This window comes from Bidens hawaiensis, unplaced genomic scaffold (genome assembly GCF_021521415.1).
Source record: "Bidens hawaiensis isolate Kalapana, Puna unplaced genomic scaffold, B.hawaiensis_p1.1 tig00005959_1, whole genome shotgun sequence".
In the NCBI taxonomy this organism is placed as follows: Eukaryota; Viridiplantae; Streptophyta; class Magnoliopsida; order Asterales; family Asteraceae; genus Bidens; species Bidens hawaiensis.
The window spans coordinates 917,205-942,103 of NW_027491394.1; the positions used below are offsets into that span (position 1 = coordinate 917,205).

General features: G+C 35.9%; 1 protein-coding gene and 2 pseudogenes across 2 annotated transcripts; 1 reads left to right on the forward strand and 2 right to left on the reverse strand.

Annotated features, from left to right (window-relative positions):
* The first annotated feature begins 1,081 nt into the window (after positions 1 to 1,081).
* On the forward strand, positions 1,082 to 7,566 carry LOC143631188 (PI-PLC X domain-containing protein At5g67130-like; annotated as a pseudogene). The gene is made up of 8 exons (XR_013153305.1): positions 1,082 to 1,244; positions 4,742 to 4,857; positions 4,921 to 5,058; positions 5,133 to 5,231; positions 5,852 to 6,155; positions 6,783 to 7,006; positions 7,087 to 7,173; positions 7,272 to 7,566. The product of XR_013153305.1 is annotated as a PI-PLC X domain-containing protein At5g67130-like (transcript).
* Positions 7,567 to 8,909: 1,343 nt separating this feature from the next.
* On the reverse strand, positions 8,910 to 10,661 carry LOC143631216 (tRNA nucleotidyltransferase cca2-like). The gene has a single exon (XM_077100044.1). The coding sequence runs from the start codon at positions 10,638 to 10,640 to the stop codon at positions 8,910 to 8,912; it is 1,731 nt and encodes a 576-aa protein (XP_076956159.1). The 5' UTR covers positions 10,641 to 10,661.
* Positions 10,662 to 22,269: 11,608 nt separating this feature from the next.
* On the reverse strand, positions 22,270 to 23,398 carry LOC143631217 (mitogen-activated protein kinase kinase kinase 20 pseudogene; annotated as a pseudogene).
* Between the last annotated feature and the right edge of the window lie 1,501 nt (positions 23,399 to 24,899).

The following is a 24,899-nucleotide window of genomic DNA, read 5'->3' on the forward strand; positions in this document are numbered from 1 at the left end:
TACTTAGAATAATTACTCGATTGCGTGTTATGCCTCATATGATTAATTGCTAAATGTTTATTACTTTTGTTGGTTGACCTCATCCCCATCTTCATCCTCAATGAGTATGATCACACGCTCCTCGTAATTTGGTATTTTTACCTATTAGAAAGGAGACTCGTTTATTTATGATTTATATACCGCAATCGTTGCTATTATTTACGGTTTCACATAAGAGTTGTGGATTTTGCCTCATATTATATCTATACAAAAATCATGGAATTTCTCACCAACAATCATGCTGACAAAAATTATTTTATGCAACGTTACAGGTTTGATTATTGGTTGATTGAAGATTGAAGATGCTATTTTCATTTTGGACCGTTAGGATTATTAGTAAAATGAACTATTTATTTTTCTTGTATTTGTTTTATTTGTATGAATAAGTTGTGTTGTGTTTTATGTTAAATGAAATGAATTTGTTGTTTATGTATTCACACTTTAATAGTGCCGTGTACATTAAAACAATCACGTTGCGTCCTGACATGTTACGCCGCTTTTAATCGGAGTTTGACAACTTAGCTTGGGCAAACAAGTCGTTTTCAGCATGCAGTCAAAGCAATATGTAGTAAAACATTATTTCTTTTCATAATGTTGTCTTATAACTATTTAATTAATATATACCGCATCAAAAGCATAACCTTTGTATTGCTCTACTTTGACCATTTCAGAAGTTCTATTTGTAAAAATGTTTGTAACAACTAAAACCATTCTCATCCAACCCCTTATATTAAATGAGTGGTGTTTTTATAATTTAGAGGGTGATTTAGGGTGTTGTGAGTGAAGAGTTTTTATATTTTAGAAAATATAGTGATTTTTCTGTATATTTGAAAAGTTACTGTTCATCCCCTATAATTTTTCAATATATTTTGAAAGTGGTTGTGAGTGAAGTAAAGAGAAAAGGTAATGATAAAAGGTATAAAAAGTATTATTTAATTGTAATGGAGAGATAAAATAAAGTGAGTTTTAGTGTAATTTTTGGTTTAGAGATAGGGGATGGGATGAGAATGTTCTAACACTTAGGTAGTGTTTGATGATTAGTATGCCTGAATATCATACCCTCTTTCACTCTACTTTTTCGACACCATCACCTGACCACCACCTCCATCATAGTCGCCACCACCACGTGATCATCACCACTGCCACTACCACCACCACCACCATCGCCCCCATCACCACCGCCATCATTACCATTTTGTATTTTGGTAAGTTTTCTTTATTTTAATATAGGTGTATTTTGTCATTTGTATTTCATTTGTGTGTCTTTTGTATCTATCAAACAACATAAAATAATGATTCATTCAATTTTCATAGGTTAACCAAACATGATAATTAAATGATAATGATCCATTTCATTCTCTCTTTTCATTTTATCACTCCATATCAAATAGACCTTAAGTTTATGGACATCATAACCTACCAATATATGTTCATCATTTGTCACGAAAGTTTTATTTAATCACCATTAGTAATGCACATTGAGTTTTAATTTACCAAAGTTTTGTTAGTGTAAAGGCAAAAGATGTCCATAATATTCATCTCTTACAAACATCATTTAGTAACCTTGTGTACATTGTCTTATTCTTCGGTCCGAGACTCATATAAGTTTATACAAGTATGCAACTCCACTCCATTCATGATGTGAAGGAACCACAACAACCATCTGCTTCTAAGTAATCATAGCAACCAACCACAATCCATTAACAACCAACACACCGAAGTCAGAGCAAATGGAGCCCCATACAATTTAACACCTTCAAACAACACTCACTCAGTTTTTGCCACAGCTTCACCATCAACAGGTGCAACCTCAACTTCTAATTATTGAAAAAGAGGATGAACAAATTTAAGAACTAGAACCCTAGAGGCGACAACCCATGCTTGCTCTCTCCCATCCCCCATCGTAAAAGCTTGTCCGTACTATGTTGATCAGTTCTTCATGTTAGTGATGGAAAAACATGATAATATAATAAACTTATAATTATGTGCGTACCTATTACAACAAGGAGAGTAGTAAACGCAACAGAGTATGACGTAGTCGACATGTTTGTCATCTTGATCGAGTTCCCCTTTAGGATGTATAGTTAAGGATGGTGTTAGGGTTCTTTAGAGGAACCAGGTTTAGGAGAGAAGAGGCACATGAATTTCTTATGTGTGTGAGATTAAGTTATGATGTTAATTTATTCTCTCTTTATATATGCACCCAAGGGAAAACCCTTTATTAGCTAGTAAAGGTAATATAGTTCATCAACAATTACCAAGCTAATATATAATTAGGTATATTAATAATTTTGATCTATTATAATATAAATGACTATAATGGTCATATATAAATATATATTATTATATATTTATTCTTACATACTATAGTACCTGACCTAAGCCCATTGTGTATCTACCGCGTAATTACTCGTCGGGTACCGTGTATAACCACAGGCTTTGAGCATACTCGCCATTTTATTAAAAGCCACATGTTAGGTATACCCGACCCAAAACTCGTAAGGCATTTATTGGGTAAGTATTAATCAATTCATTTGGGAATGACGTGGGAACTTGCACCTGTGGGATTTGGTATGACTGTTAATAAAAATACAGTGTTTATACTTAAAACAAATTTAAAAAAAAGAAGAAGAAAAAAGAAAATCATGTCGGGAATTTAATCAGATAAACAAGTATAACTTATAAGGTAATCTGGTTGGGTAAACGAATATATTACCAAATCTCATACATACAAAAAAATCTCAAAAGTAATCTCATACCTGCTATATACTCGTCCAGGATATTTTGGGTTTCAGTTTTTTCATCAAGTTCCGGTTTAATCTTCGTCCTACACACGAACTCTATAATTTAATAATTTATAGTTTATGTTCATCTAAATCCCTGGATGACAATATACGGTCGTATAAATTTTTAAATCATAATCCTATACCTGGCACATAACCATCGGTTTCCGGGTATACAAAATATAGTATACCCTTTTCATATGTCTTAGGTTTCAAGTATAGCTTTTCTTTATTCTTTTTCCCCTATATAAAAACAAATGATTCCTGGTTGCCTATTTCCAAGACATGCTAACATGCATTTATTAATGACAACAATCAGTCCACCATTGTCATTCATGATTCATGTTTCCCTTCCCTACATACACTGTGTGTGAAACTATGGCCACAAAACAAACAGTTATGGTGGGTGGGAACCTCATAACTTTCCCTTGTACCAAGCTTTCTTCTTTCCTCTAAATTCCATTTCCTAAAAACAAAGCAACTTTTACTTTTTCTCTTTTCTTTAATTAACCCCCACCCATTTTCTTTAAAGTTTTTGGGTTTTGCAGAGCAGAGCATCTCATGAAGAAACCATTACTTCTGCCGCTGTTTGTCTCAGCTTCATTCTTCCTCTTGCTCCAATGGCAGTTGCCAGGTTTCTCAATATTCATTTTCCCTTTCATTCGTGTGCATGTGGTTTTGAAGAAACACCAGTCGAACCCCGACAGATTACGAGTAACCTGAGGGTTAGATAGACGTTTCCCACGAGGGGTTAATTCCGGCAAGATGGTTCTTCCGATAACCTGCAAAACAAACACCGTGAGCTCGTCACTAAGAAAGGGGGGGGTTCCTCCTTGTGACCACCCTCCGGCGTGAGAATCAGTCTATATTACTCTTTGAATATAAAAGTATATTATTAATACTAGAGCAGTTATCAGGTAAATTATACAAGATATTAGATGATGAAATGATAATACCATTTGATGTCTTTTATAGCCGAAGGTGGGTTTCCAAGGAGGTTTAGCCGGCCTACTACTCTGCCAACTGTGGCCTACACACGTGCTCTGCTGGTAATTGGTGGATAGGCAGCGGCTGACAGTGACCAGGCGTGCTGTTCACTTTTCCTTTTCCACCAACTACGGGCTAGGCACGTGGTATGGCAGGAGTTGGTGAGCAGGTGGCGGCTATTGGTCACAGTGCTGTGGCGTGTTGTCTGCCATGCTGCTGTCAGTGAGCTGTCGTATCGTTGGTCAGATCTTTTGTCCATACCTCGTCAGGTATCACACAAAAGATCCTCCATTATTATACGGACTAGCTCATTTAGGCGGGAGTTTTCCCCCTCCCGCCTTTATGCGGGAATGCTCCCGGCTTTGCTCATTCCTTCTTCAGGTGACTACTGAATTATTACGAGTTTGAGCCTTATGCGTGTAGCCATGCTGCGCGGGTGGCCAGTCCCTAATGGCGGGTATCCGTACCTGCGGGAACAGGCGGATACTTGGAAACCATAGGGAGGCATTTCCTGCGAGACCAGCTTGCGTACCGCATGTGAGGTCGTCACAACTCTGAGCGTGGTGGGTCCTGCGGGTTTGGTAGGTCGCGGCGCAGACGTCCCTATGGTGAAGTCTGCGGGTTCAACTGCGCAGACGTCCGTTTAAGGAGTCTTGCGTGTTCAACTGCGCAGACGTCTCCTTTTAAGGGAGTCTTGCGGGTCCTAACCACCTCTGCTGGGACCTACCTCTTCAGGTTTGTTAAAATTTATTCCAAAAATTTAGAATTTACTAACCATTGCATTTTTCGTCCATCTCCTAAGTCTAACAAACCACATGAAATGAAAATATAACTCTATATAGCAAATTTTAAACTTTTGGAATAAAATAACAAATACTTTCTCCCTTTAATTTATACAACTTGTAACTGAATTAACCGCCAAACATCAACAGATGCATGCTCTGCCGCCACTGATTGTGCAGCCGGTCTCTACTGCGGCAATTGCCCTCAACTGGGTAAAAATCAGCCCTTCTGCATTAGAGGCCAAGCCAATATCCCCACCGCCATTGTAAGTATTTCCCACTAAAATCATACATTCACAATTCAGTTTTTAACTTCAATTTGGTCATAGATCAATGGGTTGCCGTACAACAAGTACACGTGGCTTGTAACACACAATGCATTCTCAATTTTGGATGCTCCCCTGTTGTCAGGCCCTCAAAGGATCACATTTTACAATCAACAAGACTCTGTCACCAACCAATTAAGAGTATATATTTTATCCATTTTTTATTTTTGTTATTGTTGAAAATGTGTTTGACATTTGAATCTGTTTGTGTTTAGAATGGAGTTAGAGGATTGATGTTAGATATGTATGACTTTGAGAACGATATCTGGCTCTGTCACTCGTTCCATGGCCAGTGTTACAACATCACCGCCTTCGTAAGCATTTTTTCGCCCTCTATGTTTGTGAAAATTGAAGGTTCTGAAACCCAAAACCGACCCGTGCACACCCACCCTATATGTAACTAGGGGTCGGTTTTGAGTTAAAACATAACCAAAAACTGAAATTTCTGTTTGAGTTTTTGAAAACCGTTGTGGTTTTAAGATTTCTCGGTTTTGTTATTTAGGCTTGAAATTTTTGTGGAAAAAAACAAAGTTGGCCCAATATATGATCGTCTGCTTAAATCTTTTTGTTAATTAATAAATAATTGATTATTATACATAATGGTTAGAATGTTTGGGTTACACTATATATTAAATTCTTATAAATCACTTAAATCAAAAATTCAAAATGAAAATCCAAAATTTCAGTTCGGTTTTTCAGCTTCAATTACATGCAAAATCTGAACCTCTCTCTTCGCAAGACCCATACATAAAAAAACAACGGTCTAGGTCATTTCCTTCGACTGAAAGTTCAATTTTACGAAAACATAAAACCAAGCCATTGGTTTTTCGGTTTCATGCACACCCTATTTGTAACTTATGTTTGACCACAAAGTCAAAACTGCATGTCAAACTTGTGATTGATAGCGTGCTTAATACTTGTAAGTTTTGTTTAGCAACCTGCAATTAACACATTGAGGGAAGTGGAGGCGTTCTTGAGTTCAAATCCAAGTGAGATTGTGACGATTATAATTGAGGATTACGTGCATACGCCTAAAGGGTTGACTAAACTATTCACGGATGCGGGTCTGGACAAGTACTGGTTTCCGGTTTCCAAGATGCCTAAAAAGGGTGAGGATTGGCCAACTGTGACTAATATGGCACAAGATAATCATAGGTTATTGGTTTTCACTTCTGATTCTTCAAAGGAAGCTACCGAAGGTATCGCGTATCAATGAAGATACATGGTGGAAAATGAGCGTAAGTTACACGTATTACTTGCCTGCTAGTCTTTGTAGAGGTAGCAATTAGGGGTGTGCATAAAACCGAAATAACTGACTCATAACCATAACGATTGAACCAGCCCAGAACCAATGTTTTGGTTTTATGTTTTTTCAAAAACCGAATTTATAGTTTGGTTTCCGTTTTGTATGTATAAATAAACTGAAAAAAACGAACCAAAGACATAAGAACGACTTTTGGAATTGGATTTATGGGTTAAAATTTTTATGTTTGAACATTAAGTAATTTATAGGAAATATAATAAACGTTGTAGCCCAAATATTTTAGGCCCAAATATTTAATAATCAGTTAATCATTGGCTAAAAAAAATATTTGGGCACAAAGTTTCAACCCAAATTAATTATTTTGGGCCTTTCTTTTCGGCCTAAAAAGTTCAAGCGCAAATGAAAAAACCGAAGTCGAACCAAACCCGATATTAAAACAGAAAAAACCGAAACCAAATAGTTTTCAAAAACTCAAAAACCAATATTTCAATTTTTGGTTCGGTTTGGGCCCAAAAGCGAATTATGCACACCCCTGGAAGCAATCATGTGTGTATTATTTGTGCTATTTCAATCAGAAACTATAACTGTAACCATCTTTCAGCCGGGGACCCAGGAGTAAAACAAGGCTCTTGCCCGAATCGAAAAGAATCAAAACCGCTTACTTCAAAAACCGCATCTCTTTTCCTTCAAAACTACTTCCCAACAATGCCGGTACAAGCTGAAGCTTGCAAGGAAAATTCAGCTCCGTTGATGAATATGGTTGCCACGTGTTACAAGTCAGCTGGGAATACCATGCCCAACTTCTTAGCTGTCAATTTCTACATGGTATTCAGACTTGAAAATCCAGGGGTAAAATAGTAAATTGTTGTTTTAGCAAAATATTCTTAACTTTGTGAGTTTTGTAGAGGAGTGATGGAGGAGGTGTTTTTGATGCTTTGGATAGAATGAATGGTCATACGTTATGCGGGTGTGTTTCAGTTACTGCGTGTCAGGTTCGTTATTAGTGTGTTGAGTTTACGACTTTGAGTTAGTTACAATTCTGTTTCCTAACTAACATGTGTTGACTTGATTGACTTTTGACTTTTTGCAGGCTGGGGCACCTTTTGGAGTATGCAGAAACAATGAGATCCGTAATTCCACGTCACCAACAGGTCCTTCTGGAAGTTTCTCAGGAAACGTGCAACTGACGGCTTCTGCTTCGCGAATAAATCTTTCAAGTCTCCTGGTTGTTTACGGATTTTATTTTTTATTTACATTGTTGGTATTTTATTTGAAATAGATTTATCTTTGGAGTAAGTATACTTCATGGCTACTTTACACGGTTAAAGGTCAGGCATTCAGTTGAATTCAAGAGCATGACCCGCTACAGTTTCAGGTATGTTTTGTATTATCATATATATCTTAATGGCATTATTGATTATATATTAAGATGCATTTTAATGCTTCCAGGTTTTTTGGTCAAAAAGTAGAAGAAATTAGGATGTTATCTTGTATCCCCCCTTTCTTGCTCTAAAGTTTGTAGAATTTGGTGATCTATATATTTAATTAGCGATGACACTTATGGTTTAGGCCATAGAAAACTGGTGATTTTTAATATTGGAAAGCTGGGCGGTTCAAACGGGCTCAAGTGGGTAGATACGAGTTCCAAGCAAAATGAGTTCATGTCAAAATGGGCATTTTAAACAAGTATCAATTTGATTCCGGTCAAAACTAGTTGTAGGCAAAATGAAGCCGGGTTAAAATGAAAAAAAAAAAGGGTACCAAAATAGGTTCACCTGCCATATTTTTTTGCGGTGGCTAGTAGCGACCGTGGAGGTGGTGGTGGAGTGGTGGTGTCATGCGGTGATGGCATTGGTGACATCTGGTGGAGACAAACAAAAGTTGTGAGGGATACTAACCCATTTGAACCCTTTTTTAAGTTATCATGTTTAATGTACCTGCTGTTTTGACTTGATTAATTTTAATAAACCAAACTTGACTAGCTTGAGCTGACCCAAATGAACTCATTTACGAATTAATTTTTTTACCCAAATCAACCATTTCTTTGAGAAATGGACAATGTTTTCTAAATTGAACCAGACATCCAACCGACAGTTTTACTGGTCCATTAGTCGGATCGGTTGGAGTGTTGGACTGGATGTATAAACCTGATGTCGTTATAACTAATTTAGTAAATTTAAATGAGTTTATTCAACTGTTCCTGTGTTTGATCCCATGGAAACCATTTTTAGAGCCTTCCAACTGCAATAATATCTGAATTTCTTGTTCAGATAAAAACCATCAGGCTGTTAGACGGGCGATTTAAGTGACAAAGCCGAGCGGTTTAAGTGACAGAAACAAAAACATACTCATCCTGTTATTAGACAAACGGTTTTAAGTGATAAAACTGGAGCGGTACCACCATCGGTTCACGCTTCGTATGGTCCGGTTTTAAAAACACTGGAATGGGTCCAGATTGCCACCTAGAGTTCTGGTTCACTTTTGACACCTATAATAATTGATTCACTGACCCATATCATAACTGCAAACTTACACAAATCATTGCACTATATATTCAATTCCATTCAAAACTTTGAAGATAAACCCAATAAAGAGTGAGTTAAATCCAAGCAATAACAGTACAATGATCTATGATTCTATGCATTTTAACGGTGGAAATTAAGTTCTAAACAAAAGCAAGTAGCTAAAAATCTGCTCACCATACTACAAGATGATATTTTAAGTCGTGTTATGTTTTAGCACGCTTCAACTGTGTCATCCAGTCAACGCATTCCTCAACAGATCCAGACGGATAAGCAAGCTGCCATTGTATCAACTTCCGTTGCCATTCGCTAACTACCGGACCTCCTTTTTCAAGCTCCAAAACCCTCATTATTTCCTTCCCGTTAATCAAAGGTTTCATTTCCCACACTTTATCCAACCCTAGGTTCAAAATTTGTTCCTCAACCACCCTAAACACTTGTCTTGTCTTCTCCAAATCCCGTTTAATATCCTTGCCAGAAGAATCATTGGTATACAAAAGAGTAGAAAGCATCAAAGCAGCCCTCCATAAATCTTTAATTTCCCTAACAACCAAACCTAACAAGATTCTTAACTTCAATGACACATCAACATCTATAACCTCGGTTTCCCAACCGATTTCACCAGTTTGCGTATCGTCACCAGATAGGATAAAAGGAACCAAAGACAAGATCTTCTCCGCTACCGCGGGCAACCTCATGGCATCATCAGCATCACTCGCTTTCAACTTAAGTGAATTTCTAATAATATAGTTCACTACAGGTACGGTTTTCTTTTTATTATCTAAGTAAACGGTTTTCCTAAATGGTAGAAACAACGACGCATACAAATTTAACCTCCTTTGTTCATCATTAAAGATTTCACTACATCGTGTTTCATGCGTAAGTCTCCATGCTAAATCCATATAATCAACACAAACACGATCGTGCTCGTTTGAGATAAACGGGTTAGAACTTTCGGGTGGTGTAAACACAACCCAGAATAACCCTAACTCGGTTATGTAAGCCATTGCTTTAGCCGGTTGGGTCCCTCCTACCATAAGATCAACCTCGTGACCAACACGTTCTCTACTAATCTTATCACAAATAGCAGATTTCACATCATTGTCTGCAGCTGCAAGTTTTAACTCTTCCACCATTGCAAACTCAAACCGAGCACTAAACCGAATGGCTCTAAGAACTCTCAACGGGTCATCCAAAAACGTCTCTTTTGGTGGTAACGGCATCACGATTTTACCAGATTTCAAATCATCCAACCCTCTACCAGTCAAATCTTCAACCGAGCACGTATTGATGTTATAAAACAAGGAGTTAATCGTCAAATCCCTTCGGTAAGCATCTTGTTCTGCAGTTCCAAATTGCATTGTCGGAATCCTACTGTTTTCACAGTAATCTTCAGATCTCAAGTTCACAAAATCAATCCAAACATCAAACAAACGCATCCTTGCGGTTTCCAAATGCTTAGATTGATCCGGGTTGCTTTGAATAACACCAATCCCTTGTGTCTGTTCACCTTTAGACACTAAAAACTCATTCACCTTTTCACAAAACTCTCGTCCCAACATATTATCAATAGCGATATCAATATCATAACATTCCTTCCCTAAAAGCTTGTCACGAACCCACCCACCAGCAACACGAAGCTTGGTTTCAAGGTTGAAATGATGAAGAACGTGGCGAAGATGATCAAATATCTGCTTTTCTTTATCGGTTAGATCAATGTTTTCCTTAACCATAACTGGTTGACTTGATGCTGATGATAAAGTTATTCCATTTGTGTTTGACATTGTTCTGCAACACCGGTACAAGATCTGAGTTCTTCTAGGGTTCTTCAATTTGATGGTGGTTTTAAGCACGGGAACAAGGGGCTTTCGTGTAAGGGTTGCTGTAAAAGAAGATCCATAAAACCATCCTAGATGTGTTATTTTCTCACTAATCATACCTATGAAAGTAAAATAAATATATATTTATCAAACTAAAATTTTATAGATATAGTTCATACTTCATAGTTGTCAACAGCGAATTGCGGTAAACAGCAACAAGCTACCTATAAGCTACGTAGCACCCGCTATTTCATGTTTAGCAATATATGTAAGAAACACCATCCTGGAATCAAGGTGCTAATTGGTTGGGAAAAAGAGCCTAAAAACGCTATCTATATTTAAAAAAAAATCTGAAGAGTCACTATTTTCACGTTTTGTGGTCAGTAAACATCATATAGCGGGGAGCTGCGTATAGCGACCGCTATTGACAACTATGATATAATTATTTACTACAACAGTTACTTATATGAAACATTGCAATTTAAATAAACGAGTCCAGAATAAAGACTTAAAAGTGATTTGTACAGATAAAAGAGATAATGTTACCAGATACTGAATATCTTAATTGATATGAGCTACATACAGTGTGCAGAGGCTGATTAAATTAGTGGATAATGGTGGTATACAAACTCTGGTTGGTGGTATTGAGGAGGTTTAAGGAAACAAAATGAAGAAATAACGAGATTGATTGTCAAATTAAAATCATTGTATTCAATAGATATAGAAAGAAGCCCTAATTGTGCGAAAGAAAACTAGACCACAATCGAAACGAATATCTATGAGTATTCGATAAGAAGCAGATATACTAATATTGAGAAAGAGTTGCACCTGTAATCTAATCTAATGTAATGTAATGTAATCACCAACACAACAGCACAGCCGGTAGAAGAAGAGATTGCAAGCTATAACTCAAGACGACGGTTAGTAGCCTATTTACCTTTTAACCTAACTAATTGATTAGTTGATTATCTAAATATGTTAAACACGGTTTTAGTTACATGCTAATCAGGTGTCGACGGATTTAAAAGTAGGCTGAGCATGTCAAAAAGGGGGTTAGTGGGTAATTAGACTGGTTGACAGACCGATCTATTTAGTTAAACGTATTAAACAGGTTAACTCATACACAATTTGTTTAACTAGACATGTTGACCCAAACACGGTCATTTATTAATCGTGTAGATATCACAAGCTACAATTTAACAATTTGTGTGTTATGTTGAAAATTGTCACCTAGTGTGCCCACACAAAACCTCTATGCCATTTTCTTACTGTTTTGATTTTGGGAATATACTTTCTTGTTTATTTGCTTATATTTTCATTAAGCCCATGTGTGATTATGAGACTATGTACAAGATTATAAATTCTATAGAGTTCAAAAAATAGAATGGAATACAAAGAATTTGAATCATGTGTTCAGGTAGCTGAATTTATTGGAATTGGAATCTTAGTTTTATAGCTAATTGTTTGATCACTATTGAACTGTAATTTACAATTTATATAGCATACTGATGTATTCTAACATTTTGAAAAAAAATAAAATAAATAAATGCACAAGATTGTAGCTATTTTAAAACGTTAAATAAGCATCAATATTATTATAAAATAAAACAAAAAGAATTAAAAATACAAATCTCACCAAACATAAACTGCTTGTAGATTATCACAACCCCTTAAAAGGGACGAGTCTGACATCATAGTGAACATCTTTTGAGGTACGGATTTTTACCCCTCCCCTTGTTATTATCGTGCTCGATTGTTTAAACCCTATTGATGTTTCGCGTTCTTTTGGAACTCCTAAACGTCTTTGGAATATTAATCGGATCCAAATTTATTTTGCTTCAAGATCCGGTTATGGTCATTTGAACTCAAATATAGATTTATATTGTACGCATGCGATAATTTTTAAGTTTGTACTCAATATCGCATGTTCCGTTACTTGGTATAGATATTTGTTGGCATTGTTTTTACTTTGAGCGCGTTACCTTTATTTGTTTATACTCTGGTACCCTGAGTTCTACGCTTCCTGTGGAGTGTCCCACATGCACAACATTGTGGCATCGATGTTGTGTGCTCCTTCCGTGACGGAGAGATTAGTTCACGAGGTCTCTTAAGGGCAAGTGTGGTCCACGGCTATTAGGAGGCGTATGGATCAATCCTAGGTTATATGTATGATATTTGTGGATGGTCGGTGTATGCCAACACCCACCATTGCACTATTGGGTACATAGTTTGCAACCTATGTAGCCCCATTGGTATGTTGACGTAGGCTGTCGTGGTCTACTAAAAAACAATTAATTAAAGACTTAAATGCCTATAATAAGTACGGGTAAGTAAGGTCGTCTCCTTAGGGACTCAAGGAAAGTGCAAGTTTATTATGACTAGATTAATTATTAAACTAAGGCGGACAGACGATGTCAAACGGTTTTTTGAAAAAGATTAATTAAAACTAACAATTACTTAAAAACGATTTGTAAATAATATTAATAAAAACATTCATTCTAGGTTCGGTTAATGTGACATTCAACTTAATCCCATATTCGATTATATTGATTAGCAGTAATTACTAAACCTAGTAGTTGGATTGTGATGTCAAACGATACCCTAACCGAATTGATGACACGATGGAACTCGGTTTACCTAATTACCAACTTATGTTTGTTAAAACCAATTAAGAGACAATATTTGATGATAACTAATCAATGACACAAGAGCTTAAACCCTAAATTTTGATGAACACAACCAAACAAATAATGCATTAATTAATAAGCCCAAACACAAATTGTTTAAATAATCAATCACAAATTAAGCAAGACTAAAGCAATAACTTAATCAAGCTCATAAACCTTAAGCATACGAATCTGGTCAGAAGTTAAAATACACAAAAACCTAGCCTAGAATGAACAAAGCCCTTAGCCGAACATGATCATAAAGTAAATACACTTATCTTGGATGAACATGCAAACCCGACACGAACCGGAAGCCTAGGAATGATGGAAGATCGTCCTAAGCAACCTCTTTTGCCTCTGGAAGTCGATCCTCAACGAATGGGGAGGTTAATGTAACACCCCGGCTTAAGCGGAAACGCCCGAGTGTGACGTACAGATTGCTCAAACACACGTGGCACTATTAAGTGACCATAATAACATTAATTCATTAAATAGCCAAGTACACAAGTTCAATCAAGTAAACAATACGAGTTTAAATCAAAGGTAAACAATAATCAATACAAATGTCTCGTTTATTAAATAACCTAGGTAATCTAAGTGTCTTCAATACTTCAACCTCTAATCACGGTACCTGTAACATATGTATAAAATATGGTCAGCTATAAATATAGCTTGTGAGTTTCCACAGTTTAAATACGTACATAAAAACCATACAATTCATAGACATGTGGTAAACGAGCAAGTAAGTCCTTTCCTGTTGGTACAACCAACGTACTTGGATAATCGCGCAAGTAAGGTCCTTTCCAATTGGTAACAACCAACGTACTTGGATAATGAGGCCCTTTTCCACTCATACAAATAGACCGGAGTGCAAAGGGGGGCGTATGATCATACTTAATGAGGCTTCCCAATCGTGCAAGTAATATTCGTGCAAGTAATACAAGTAACACACAAGTCCATATACGAATTGTAGTTTTGTAATAGAAGAAATAATACTTAAATTTTTATAAGGATACATATGCTACCCCAAAACATTAAAACATTAAAAAAGGGTGGTGAAAAGCTCACCTTAGTAATTGAAGTGAAAAAAGAATAAGAATATCTTGAAGGCGTCAGGGAACCGAAGCAATCAATCCGTACGAACTATAAATAAGAATACACATGACTTTTAACGACTATTCTATCGGGATTTTAAGGTTGTTTAATTGTATGATAGTTTTAGAAGATAGTTATTATTTTATTACGAATCTTATGGCTCTTAGATTATTATATTATTATTTATGTTTTAACGACAACTTGGTTATTAGTACAATTTAAGCACTTTAATGGCGAGAAAACAAAGTTTATATGTTCGAAAAGCTTGAACTATTGTTTTCAAGTCGAAAATATAATTGTTGCTTTAACAAAACGATTTTTAGAGAATTAAAGTTTACTTTGCGATTATTACACGATTTTTTAATAACGACTTATGAAAACAAGAAAAATTGATTTTTTATATGTAAAATGGTGAGATATATTTTATAGTTAATTTACATAATTTTTATTTAATTTAAAAAGGTTTTTATAAATTTATTATGATTTTTAAATGATTAAAATGGTTAATTGATTAAACTGAATTAATTAATAATAATAAAAAGAAAAAGCATATGTCTGACCCGGGTTTCGAACCCGGGTCTCGGTGATACGGGTTTATAGTGTTAACCAACTGGTCTAGGTCTTCTATTCGTTAAGGTTATGGTTTCCATTCTTTAAATGTAGTAACCAGTTTAATTGATTTTGATAATAATGTTAATAATAGTTATTGGACCAAAACAAAAACGCATGACCCGGGTTTCGAACCCGGGTCTCATGGTTATGATGTACGGGTTTAACCAGTTGGACTACAAGATCAATTCATCCTGGGTATAAGAAACTATATATATATGTAGTATTTCATATTCATCTTCTTCATCGTAAGAACATTAACCCTAATATTTCAATTGAGGAATCTGTTTCGTGTTCGTTTCAATTAGTCTAGAGGTTTTGATTATTGGTGTAACGACATTAAAAAGCATATATCAATTACCTTTAGATGTTAAGATTTGGCCGAAACCCAGTTGCCGGAAAAGAATTTATAAGAATGCCCAATTACAGATTACTCAGTGTTTTAGAGGGGGATTGAGAGGAATGAGCGAGTTGTAATGAAGCTTGGGCATCTATTTATACTACGGGGTGGAGCGTATACGCGATATTTGCATTAATGGTGAATCCGTGATTTCCGGCGACGATTACGGGGTGTTTTACGGCAAGGAATCACAATTAATTAGTCAGTTAATGCTTTAGGTCAACGGAGAAACACGTTTATATAAATATTTGGTTAAAAAAATAACTTTCGGTGGTGTTTGGGTCACCTCCGACGCCGCTTCGGGTGCCCGGAAAAACGGGGGTGGGTGGGGGGGGGGAGGCGGGTAGGGTTTTATTTTAATATAAATTGAAATTAAAAATGTTACACTATTAGTCCCTTAAGTTTAAAGAACCTTTAAATGATAATATAAATATCTTTTAAGTTAAATAAAGTTTTCAAGTTTACAATTTTAACCCTAAACTTTATAATTAAATTACATAGTTTTCGGTTTTACGTGTTTAACCCGTACGGCTTGATTACTTTAAGGCTCGAGAATTTATAAATACTTGAATGACAACGAACATTGAATAATGAATATTAAATGTCGAGAATCACTTTATTAAAATATTTAGTACATCGAAACGACCCAACGGGTCGGGTTTACAAATACGAAAACGAATCGAAAAACTGACGAATGTCACAGTTAAGGGGTTTATATAGGGAGAAAACTAAATTTTAGGCCGACATAAGCATTTTCTCGTATCGCGAAGATGTCCACTTATGCTTCTTCGCGTATCGCAAAGGACAAAATAGTCGCAGCGGCCACTATGCAACTTCGCGTATCGCGAAGTTGCCCTTCATTGCATCTTCGCGTATCGCGAAGATGTAAAATTTCAGATTTTATTTTTTTCTTTTCTTGAATGTCTCGTGATGCGTGCACTTCCAATCTATCACTTCTTGATCTTCGTTCCAAGCCCGTAAATATCCTTGTTAAGCTCCATAGCCTCCAATGTCCTGAAACACGTAAACAACGCTTGGAGTACCAATGTTCATTCGTTTATGAACCTAAATATAACTAACTAATATATAAAACTAACTAACTTTTACCCAACCATCATATGTTATATGTTTTGGCTCGTGGGTATCATCCATATGATACGATTTACTTTATTGGCTTGCAGACTTGCATCGTATCATTTTAAATCATGACATATTATATTTTAATGTTGTTATAAATAAATTTTTTTTACTTAATTATTGTTAATCTTTTACGTATTTACTTGATTATTGTTAATATTTTACTTGAGCCTTTTATCTGTACTGGGCATTCAGTTCATTCTGTAAATCTTTTTCATAGTAGGTTCACAGATTACTCCGGGTGGGGTGTGAAGAGAGAGAAATAATTGAGCTCTAGGATTTGAATATAAAATGCTAGCCACTTTTGTAGCATACTCTAGTTCAGCTAGATTTGGCAATTATATAATATGTAATAAATAATTAACCGTAGGGCTCTGTAATTTTAACATTTAATAGTGGAATGATGTCTTATGTTTTGAATACTATGATTAGTGACACGTCACCCCTCTGTAGGGGTGTGTTTTTTAACCGTACCCGAATAACAAACCCGAATCGAAGCGACCCAAGACCCAAATAACCCAAACCGAATTCACCCGAACCGATTAAACTCCTAACCCGAACCCGAGATAAAATATTCGGGTCGGTATTTGGGTTGAAATACCCAGATTTGGGTTGACCCGAATAACCCGAAGTATCATACATTGATGCATGTATAGTGTAGTTTAGCGGTGAAGTAGCACAGTGACCTTATGTATTCTTGTTCGGTTGTTCTTAATACTCCAATTAATATTGGATCTATCACATCCCAATGTATTAATGACCATAAAAGCATGCGGAGAATGTATCTTCAATTCAAAAACTTAAATAGTATAATATTTAAACCAATATTTATTGAGCATGTTTCTTCAATCTATACAGGTATTAATCCACAGGCTACAACACTCCTTCATCTCATCTAATGCATTCTTGTATGATAAATTTCATGTTTTGCTAAATAATATATGCTATTGTTGAATATGGCTGTATATTATGGTTTTATAACTGCTTGGAATATGGTTTTTTAATTTATGATATTGTTAAAGGTGGATTTTTTTTTAATTTGTTAAACCCGAAACCCAACCCGAATTTACTCGAACCGTATAACCCAAAACCCGAACAAACCGAACTTATTTGGGTCGGTTCTTGGGTCAATTCGTTTTGAGCTCAAACCCGAACAACCCGACCCAAACAACCCGAAACCCGAATAAATAACCCAAAGAACACTCCTACCCCTCTGTGAGGAGGGGTGTTACACATATAATGAGAAAATAGGAAAGCATAACATAGTCATTGCATATACATCCAACATGTGACCTAAAAAAACATGTTAGAGTTTAAAAAACAGCATGTAAATGAATCCAAAGTCTTCTTGGCTATGTAATGTCTATTAGTAAGGTTGCAAAAAAGGTAGCACCTTCATATTCAAAAGTTTTATCTATTTGTGTAATCTTTTGTTCCTGCAAAAGTGAAATAATTTGTCTTGTAAGCAAGTGTATGTATAAAGCTAAATATATAATATGAGCTAGACGCCATGTTATGTAAAATGAGGTCTATGGCTCATTCGATTAGAGGATTGCAAGCCTGTAACCTCATTTTAACTGTGCTGCTTTTGGTGAATGAAAACACATTGAGATGGTTTTTTCTCCTTTTTTTTTTCTTTTCATTATTCTTGTGTAAACTAACATGACCTAATATTTTTAAATTTATACCTAGATAAAGAAAATCAACATGTAAAAATGGAACGTCTTACCTTAAGCTAAAGAGAGACGTGTCCTCGCATCCCACACAATAAATGCAAGCAAACGAAGGGCTTGAACCTGCAAAACCAAAGAATTTTATAAAGATCTTCAACAGAAAGCTTAAATAAGGGAAAAAAAGGCAAATATTATATTTGATGCAATGATGATTTATCAATGAAAGGTGTAAAACCCGCTAAATGAGATCCGTAAGATGAAACGGACCAGGTGAGTTGCAGATAATTTAATGATTTAATCAACAAAAAATTACTTAAAAAGAAAACAGAAAAAGTATTGCCCATCTAGCAGATTTACAAAGTCATATATGTTGAGGGCCTTTTGGTAGGCAATATGCCAATATCATCATTTTGTGACCTCAAAACTCTACAACTTCCTTATTCACCCCTGGCACAGCTACTTGAATCATTAAATAAAATTTATAAGCTTTGCTATTAAATAGAAGTTAGTTCAACTTCAACTTAGCATATGAGAGAATCCTGTACTCATGATAATCTCTAATAGCTTCTAAAAGTTCAAGCATGTCAACTACTTTAGAGTTTAGAAACACTTTTCATGTTAAAGCTCTGTTCGTGAGACTTATTCTAAGACCAATTAACTAAAATTTCTTATGGATCGAGAGATGTATATTGCATTAGGATTAATGGTTTTTGTTACAAGAAACACAAGATACAATCTACTAACTATATACAGTACGTAGGCCTGTAATCAAGCCAAAGTCAAAATGCAATAATGTGGAATGTTCCAACCGATAAGGCAAGTAGCTAACTGGAGGTGCAAAGATTACGGCCAAAATACCGGCATAATAAATGGCGAGGATTGTTTCTTTCTTTACTCCCCCTTAAGTTAGACCGTGGAGGTCATGAACACTCAACTTGTCAAGTAAGCTTCGAAGTCCTCGTGTTCCCAAGGGCTTTGTTAACAGATCAGCGATTTGCGTCTTGGTGTCAATTTTCATGGTTCGTATTTCTTTGGACTCGACATGTTCACGGACAAAATAATATTCCATCTCAACGTGTTTCGTCCGTTCGTGAAAGATGGGATTATTGGCTATGTGACGGGTCGCTTGATTGTCACAAAACAGGGATGTTGGTCCAACAATAGGTATATCAAGAAAATGTAACAGCCATCTTAGCCACAATATTTCACTAACCACATTTGCCATTGTTTGGTATTCGGCTTCAGCCGACGATCATGAGACGACGGACTGCTTTTCGATTTCCATGAGATAAGGGCTTCTCCCAACATTATAAGATAACGGGTTCTGGATCTTCTTGTGAATGGACATCCAAGCCAATCTTGTGAATGGACGAGGAATTTTATATACAAACTTACTGTATTTGATTTAGGGCTCCAGAAGAAGAAGAAGAAACGCCTATGAAGAAGCTCAAGATGATTATCGATGGTGCGTGTTAACATGTTATAATTTATAATCAATTAGGGGTAAAACAGTAAATCAAACATTTTTTGATGGAATAACTAACTCCAAGCTAACAGAGGGATGAATATGGTTCAGCTTTTAAAACACGAGGATTTAAACGGTTCATTTTTTTTATCAGGGACGAAAAGTGACTCCGTCTAAAAACCAATGGGACTTAAACAGTAATTTTCTCTTTTTCTAAAAACAATATTAATTAAAAAAATATAGTCAAACAGAGTTTGCAGAGCATGTTGTTTGTTTGTCTTGATATAAACATTATGTTTATCATAATTTATTAAATTCAAAATTATAGTTGGAGATATAGTAACATTACCTATTTCATCTTATTATGTGAAGAGTTAGTGGTCATTTTCGTTCCTATGGTTTGCTACTTTCACCACTTCAGTCTAAAGTTTGAAATTTTGTCAATTTAGGCCTTATAGTTTTAAACATTAGCCAAGTACATCCGCCCATCTAACGGCATCCAACTATGCCGTTAGTTTAAGGGGTATTTTTGTCTTTCTCCTGTTTATTTTTAGTTAATGGTCATTTTTGTCCCTGTGGTTTGATACTTTTGCTACTTCTGTCCAAAGTTTGAAATTTTGTTAATTTAATGTTTAATTTAATTCATTTTTATTTTGTCTATAACCCCTAAGAGCATATTCCAAGCCCAAAACCATCAAGCATCGACCAAAACAGGTCGGCATTTACTCTGTCGACAACAATAATCATGCCCCCCCTCGTATTTAGCTTCTAGGCATTTCCTAAACTTTCTCCCATGGTGGAATTCATTGGTAAAGTGGTCAGGGTAAAATATAGTAAACATCTGGGTCGAAATCAACATCAGGAGGTCGAATATCCAGCACTTCCATGTTTGTTCAAGAAATGGATACACTAAATCGCATGTGTGTTCTTCAAATCGTGATGTTGTTCTTGAATTCGTCGAATTCAACCCTAGAGTTGTTGTCGATTTGAAGATTGCAAGAACAACAACACGATTTGGAGAACACACATGCGATTTAGTGTATTAATTTTTTTGAGCAAACAAGGAAATGTGGGATATTCGACCTCCCGATGTTGATTTCAACCAAGATGTTTGCTATGATATGTTAATCTTTAAACCCTAACTATTATGCGTTAACCAAAGAAACGATTTTAGTTTTATCGTATAGTACGGTTTCAGGGAATTACCTTTACCACTTTACGAATGGATTCCACCATGGGGGAAAGTTTAGGAAATGCCTAGAAACTAAATACGAGGGGGGGGGGGGTATGATTATTGTTGTCGACATAGTTAATGTAGAGTTTTGGTCGATGCTCGATGGTTTTGGGCTTGGATTATGCTCTTAGGGGTTATAGAAAAACTGAATTAAATTAAACATTAAATTGATAAAATTTCAAACTTTGGATTAAAGTAGCAAAGTATCAAACCACATGGACGAAAATGACCATTAACTAAAAATAAATAGAAGAAAGACAAAAATACCCCTTAAACTAACGGCATAGTTGGATGCCGTTAGACGTGGGGGACGTAATTGGCTAATATTTAAAACTATAAGGATTAAATTGACAAAATTTTAAATTTTAAACTAAAAAGTGAAAGTAGCAAACCATAGGTATGAAAATGGCCATTAACTCTTATGTGAAAGATAAATTGAAATCTGTACTTTATATAGGGAAGACAACTAATTGGGTTGTAAAGCAATGTGCTCTGTATTTGGTTTAATCATAAAAGGAATATAAATATAATAATAAAAAGAATTTAAAGAGGTAATAAGATCTAAGCCTGCAAAAGACAGCAAATTTCGTGACAGAAAGAACTTTGTTTTCAGCCTTAGCTTTGCTTTAGAACCCTAATATGATTCTTGCAAGTTACATTGCATCTCCCTTTTTTATGAATAAATTAAAATATAATAATTAGTTGCATAATAAATACTTTTTAATTAAAACCCTGATTCATGTTTCCAATGATTGGGTTATCGAGTCCATTATTTGCTGGTCATGTGTTAACCGTATAATTCTCATGTGTTATCTTATATGTAATCATAAAGAGACTTTCTAGAATTTTCCTATTTTTTTATTTTAAACAATTAACGAATAAAGTCCAGCTATCCGGGCTCCGTGGTAACCCAATGCCAAAAGATGACCTCATACGTCCGTGATCACACACAGCGCTAGATAGCCCAAGCCCACCATCTTTTATTCTGGGAAAAACCCGTCGTCTGAAGACCCACTGCGATAAATGCGGTTAGAATATGATTCGAACTAATTAAGACCTTGCAGTGTGTAGTCAAGTCTTCACTTCCCTTCAATGCCAGTTGAATTGGCTTAAATTTTCCTAATTAAAACTGGTTTCTTTTGGTTATCACCGTTCACATGCATATTGGCAAGGAATATGAATCTAGCATGTAAATTCGAAGCGTTTGGGGTGAATAATTGATAATAAGTTTAGCTTTTAAAAAAACTTTACTATTATATGACGGATATGATGTTTGATATTACGTGATACCTGACCCAATTAACCAAAAGAAACATATCCATTATCGAAACCATAGAAAACAGCTTAAATATTTATACCGAATGATGAAATTAACTATAAACCCAATAATAATAATAATAATATATTGTCACAGAAGTCATATTTTGACAGAGTGATGTGTATGTACACCTTCCACATATGTATCTGTATTTACAGTTTGATGGCGAAAAAATATCCACCTTTAAATCAATAAAAGAATCCGTGTCAAAATTTAAAAAACAAATTAACTCTGAATCTATCTCCGCCACGTCATCTTACTTTCACCCAACTGTTTGAATCAGACCAATTGGGTACTTTAGCTGTCAGCAACTGCCCTAACCTCGTCGCCGGCGGAATCGCCGGCAACCCAGATCGGAATCCAACATCTTTCCCGACAGATTCCGGCAACACTGACAAAGATTCCTCGGATTCCCAATCAGGGAAATCAAACGGATCCCTCGGAGATATTTGATTCTCCGCATCTTCACTCAAAACACTGTTAACAACAAACGGATGCTGTAACAGCATCTCAGCCGTCCATCTCTTCCTCGGATTTTTCAAAAAACATTTTTCCAAAAAATCCTTTCCCTCGTCCGACAGCTTCCCATCGATCTCCGGAGTTTCCCCGCCATTTCCAATTCTCATCAAAAGCGCGCCAATTTCCGAACACTTCCAAACCGGTTCGCCGGTGATCATCTCCGACACCAAGCACCCGACCGCCCATATATCCGCCGCCGACTCCTGCTCCCCGCCGGTGACAGTCTCCGGCGCCATGTACATCGGCGTACCCCTAATCTCACCCTTGGTCAACTCCCCCGTTGACCTTTTCGCCAACCCGAAATCCGCAATCTTCACGACGTCGTTTCCGTTATCCGAAACTAATAATATGTTTTGAAGCTTAATATCGCAGTGCACAAACCCTTTCCCGTGAATAAACTGAAGTCCGGTTAACACCGACTTCGTGTACCTCCGGACTTCATTTTCCGGCAACCGTGACCCGCCGGAGTTTTTCACTTTTTCCGATAATGCCCCGCCGGAGGCGTACTCCAACGCAACATTATATAATCTGACTCCGTTTTCGACCGTAACCGAGTCTCCGTAACATTTGATAATATCCGGGTAGTCCTTTAGCTCTTCCAATATTACTCGCTCGGTCTTTAATGACTCGCAATGCGACACGCCACAAGATTTCACCGCTATTATTTTCGGAGAGTCCGAATTTATGGGTTTTGCTAAACTGACAGCAGCAAAGCTTCCGTGACCGATTGTTTTACCTCTAACCCACTCCATATCATGAAGGTTTGGAATTTGTGTTTGTTGAAGACAGGGGATGTGAAGTTGGTTTATATATATGTGTAGGTGAGTGGGGATTGGAAAGCAAGTTGGAATTGGAATTGTGTAGAGAAATTAATAAAATTGAAAATAATATTATAAATTTTGATGGCAAATATTGGGAGCACGTGACAAGTAAGGATATCGTAAAATATGAAAAGGATCTGTTATTAAGATTGAAACTTGGCAAATTGGCCCATAGGCCATAGGGAAACAAGATAAGAATTATTAAATGGTTTTATTTTATGTCAAAATCTATTAAAAGATTTAAGAATGATAGGTGTGATTTATGTGACAAAATAAATTGGTATTTCTTTTTAATGGCGTATTTAATTTGATCTATTTTGATTAGGTACTTATAACACCATCAAACTTGTACACAATAAGATTTGAATCATGTATTTTTAGGTTAGGATAATACGTCATTTACCATTAGGATGCCATTTTAAACACAGTAATTATTAATTTTTTAGAAAGAGTACTCTCCATTAATCACATCAAACTAGGTAGATATTTACATTTTGTTTTGCAAGTATTAGGAGTATGTATGATTTTTGTGAAGTTTAAAATGACTATTCGCACTTTGATTAAGAAGAAAAAAAAAGGTTAGAATTACCAAAGTACCTTGTCACCTTCTTTTCTAGCAAACATGCATTGCATTTTGGTTATTGATTTGTCCTGAATAAATGAACCAAGAACCTCCTTCAATCGTCTTTGCCTCGTAATCACATTCTCATGACTTTAGAGTCGACACAAAACCCCCCTCACCAAACCCGCATATTTTTCTAGCGAGTTTTCTCGTTTTTCAACCTTCATGACGAGCCAACAAAATCCTAAACAAAAGATGCCACTACTCATCTTTACAAATTACAATTGGATACAGGATACTTGAGATGGGGAACATTACCACCCATCCTGTTTAATTGTTGTAACTCTGCAAACATATATATATATATATATATTGGTGGGGGTGGTTGTCAGTTTCGCTTGAAGTTGAGATGTGGTGGCAAGTGTGAGGGAGGGTGGAGATGGCCTAATATGGGCTCGGAGTTAAGATTGACGATCTGAACCAATTTAATTAATATAAGTTCTCCGAAAAAGTGAGGATACGAACGCATAAAACGGGTTCATGAAAATGGGACAAACACGTAAGTTAAAACATGTCGAATAGGTTGGTCTGAACGGTAATTACTTCGCAAATTTGTTCTCTTTACATGTGCAATAACCATATATGAATTGTTTGAACTCAAATGTGCCCATTGAACAAGATTTTCATTTTCGACCTAAAAGTTTTAAAGATATGCTTGGTTTATAGATTATTTCTTTCAACTATAAGGGTGCGTTCATTTCATGGAATGGAATGAAATTGGAATTTGCATAGGATTTGGAAGTGGAAGTAATTGGATTTGGAATCTAAACATTCCAACAGGAATTGGAATTTGAAGGAATTGAAATCTCATTTCATT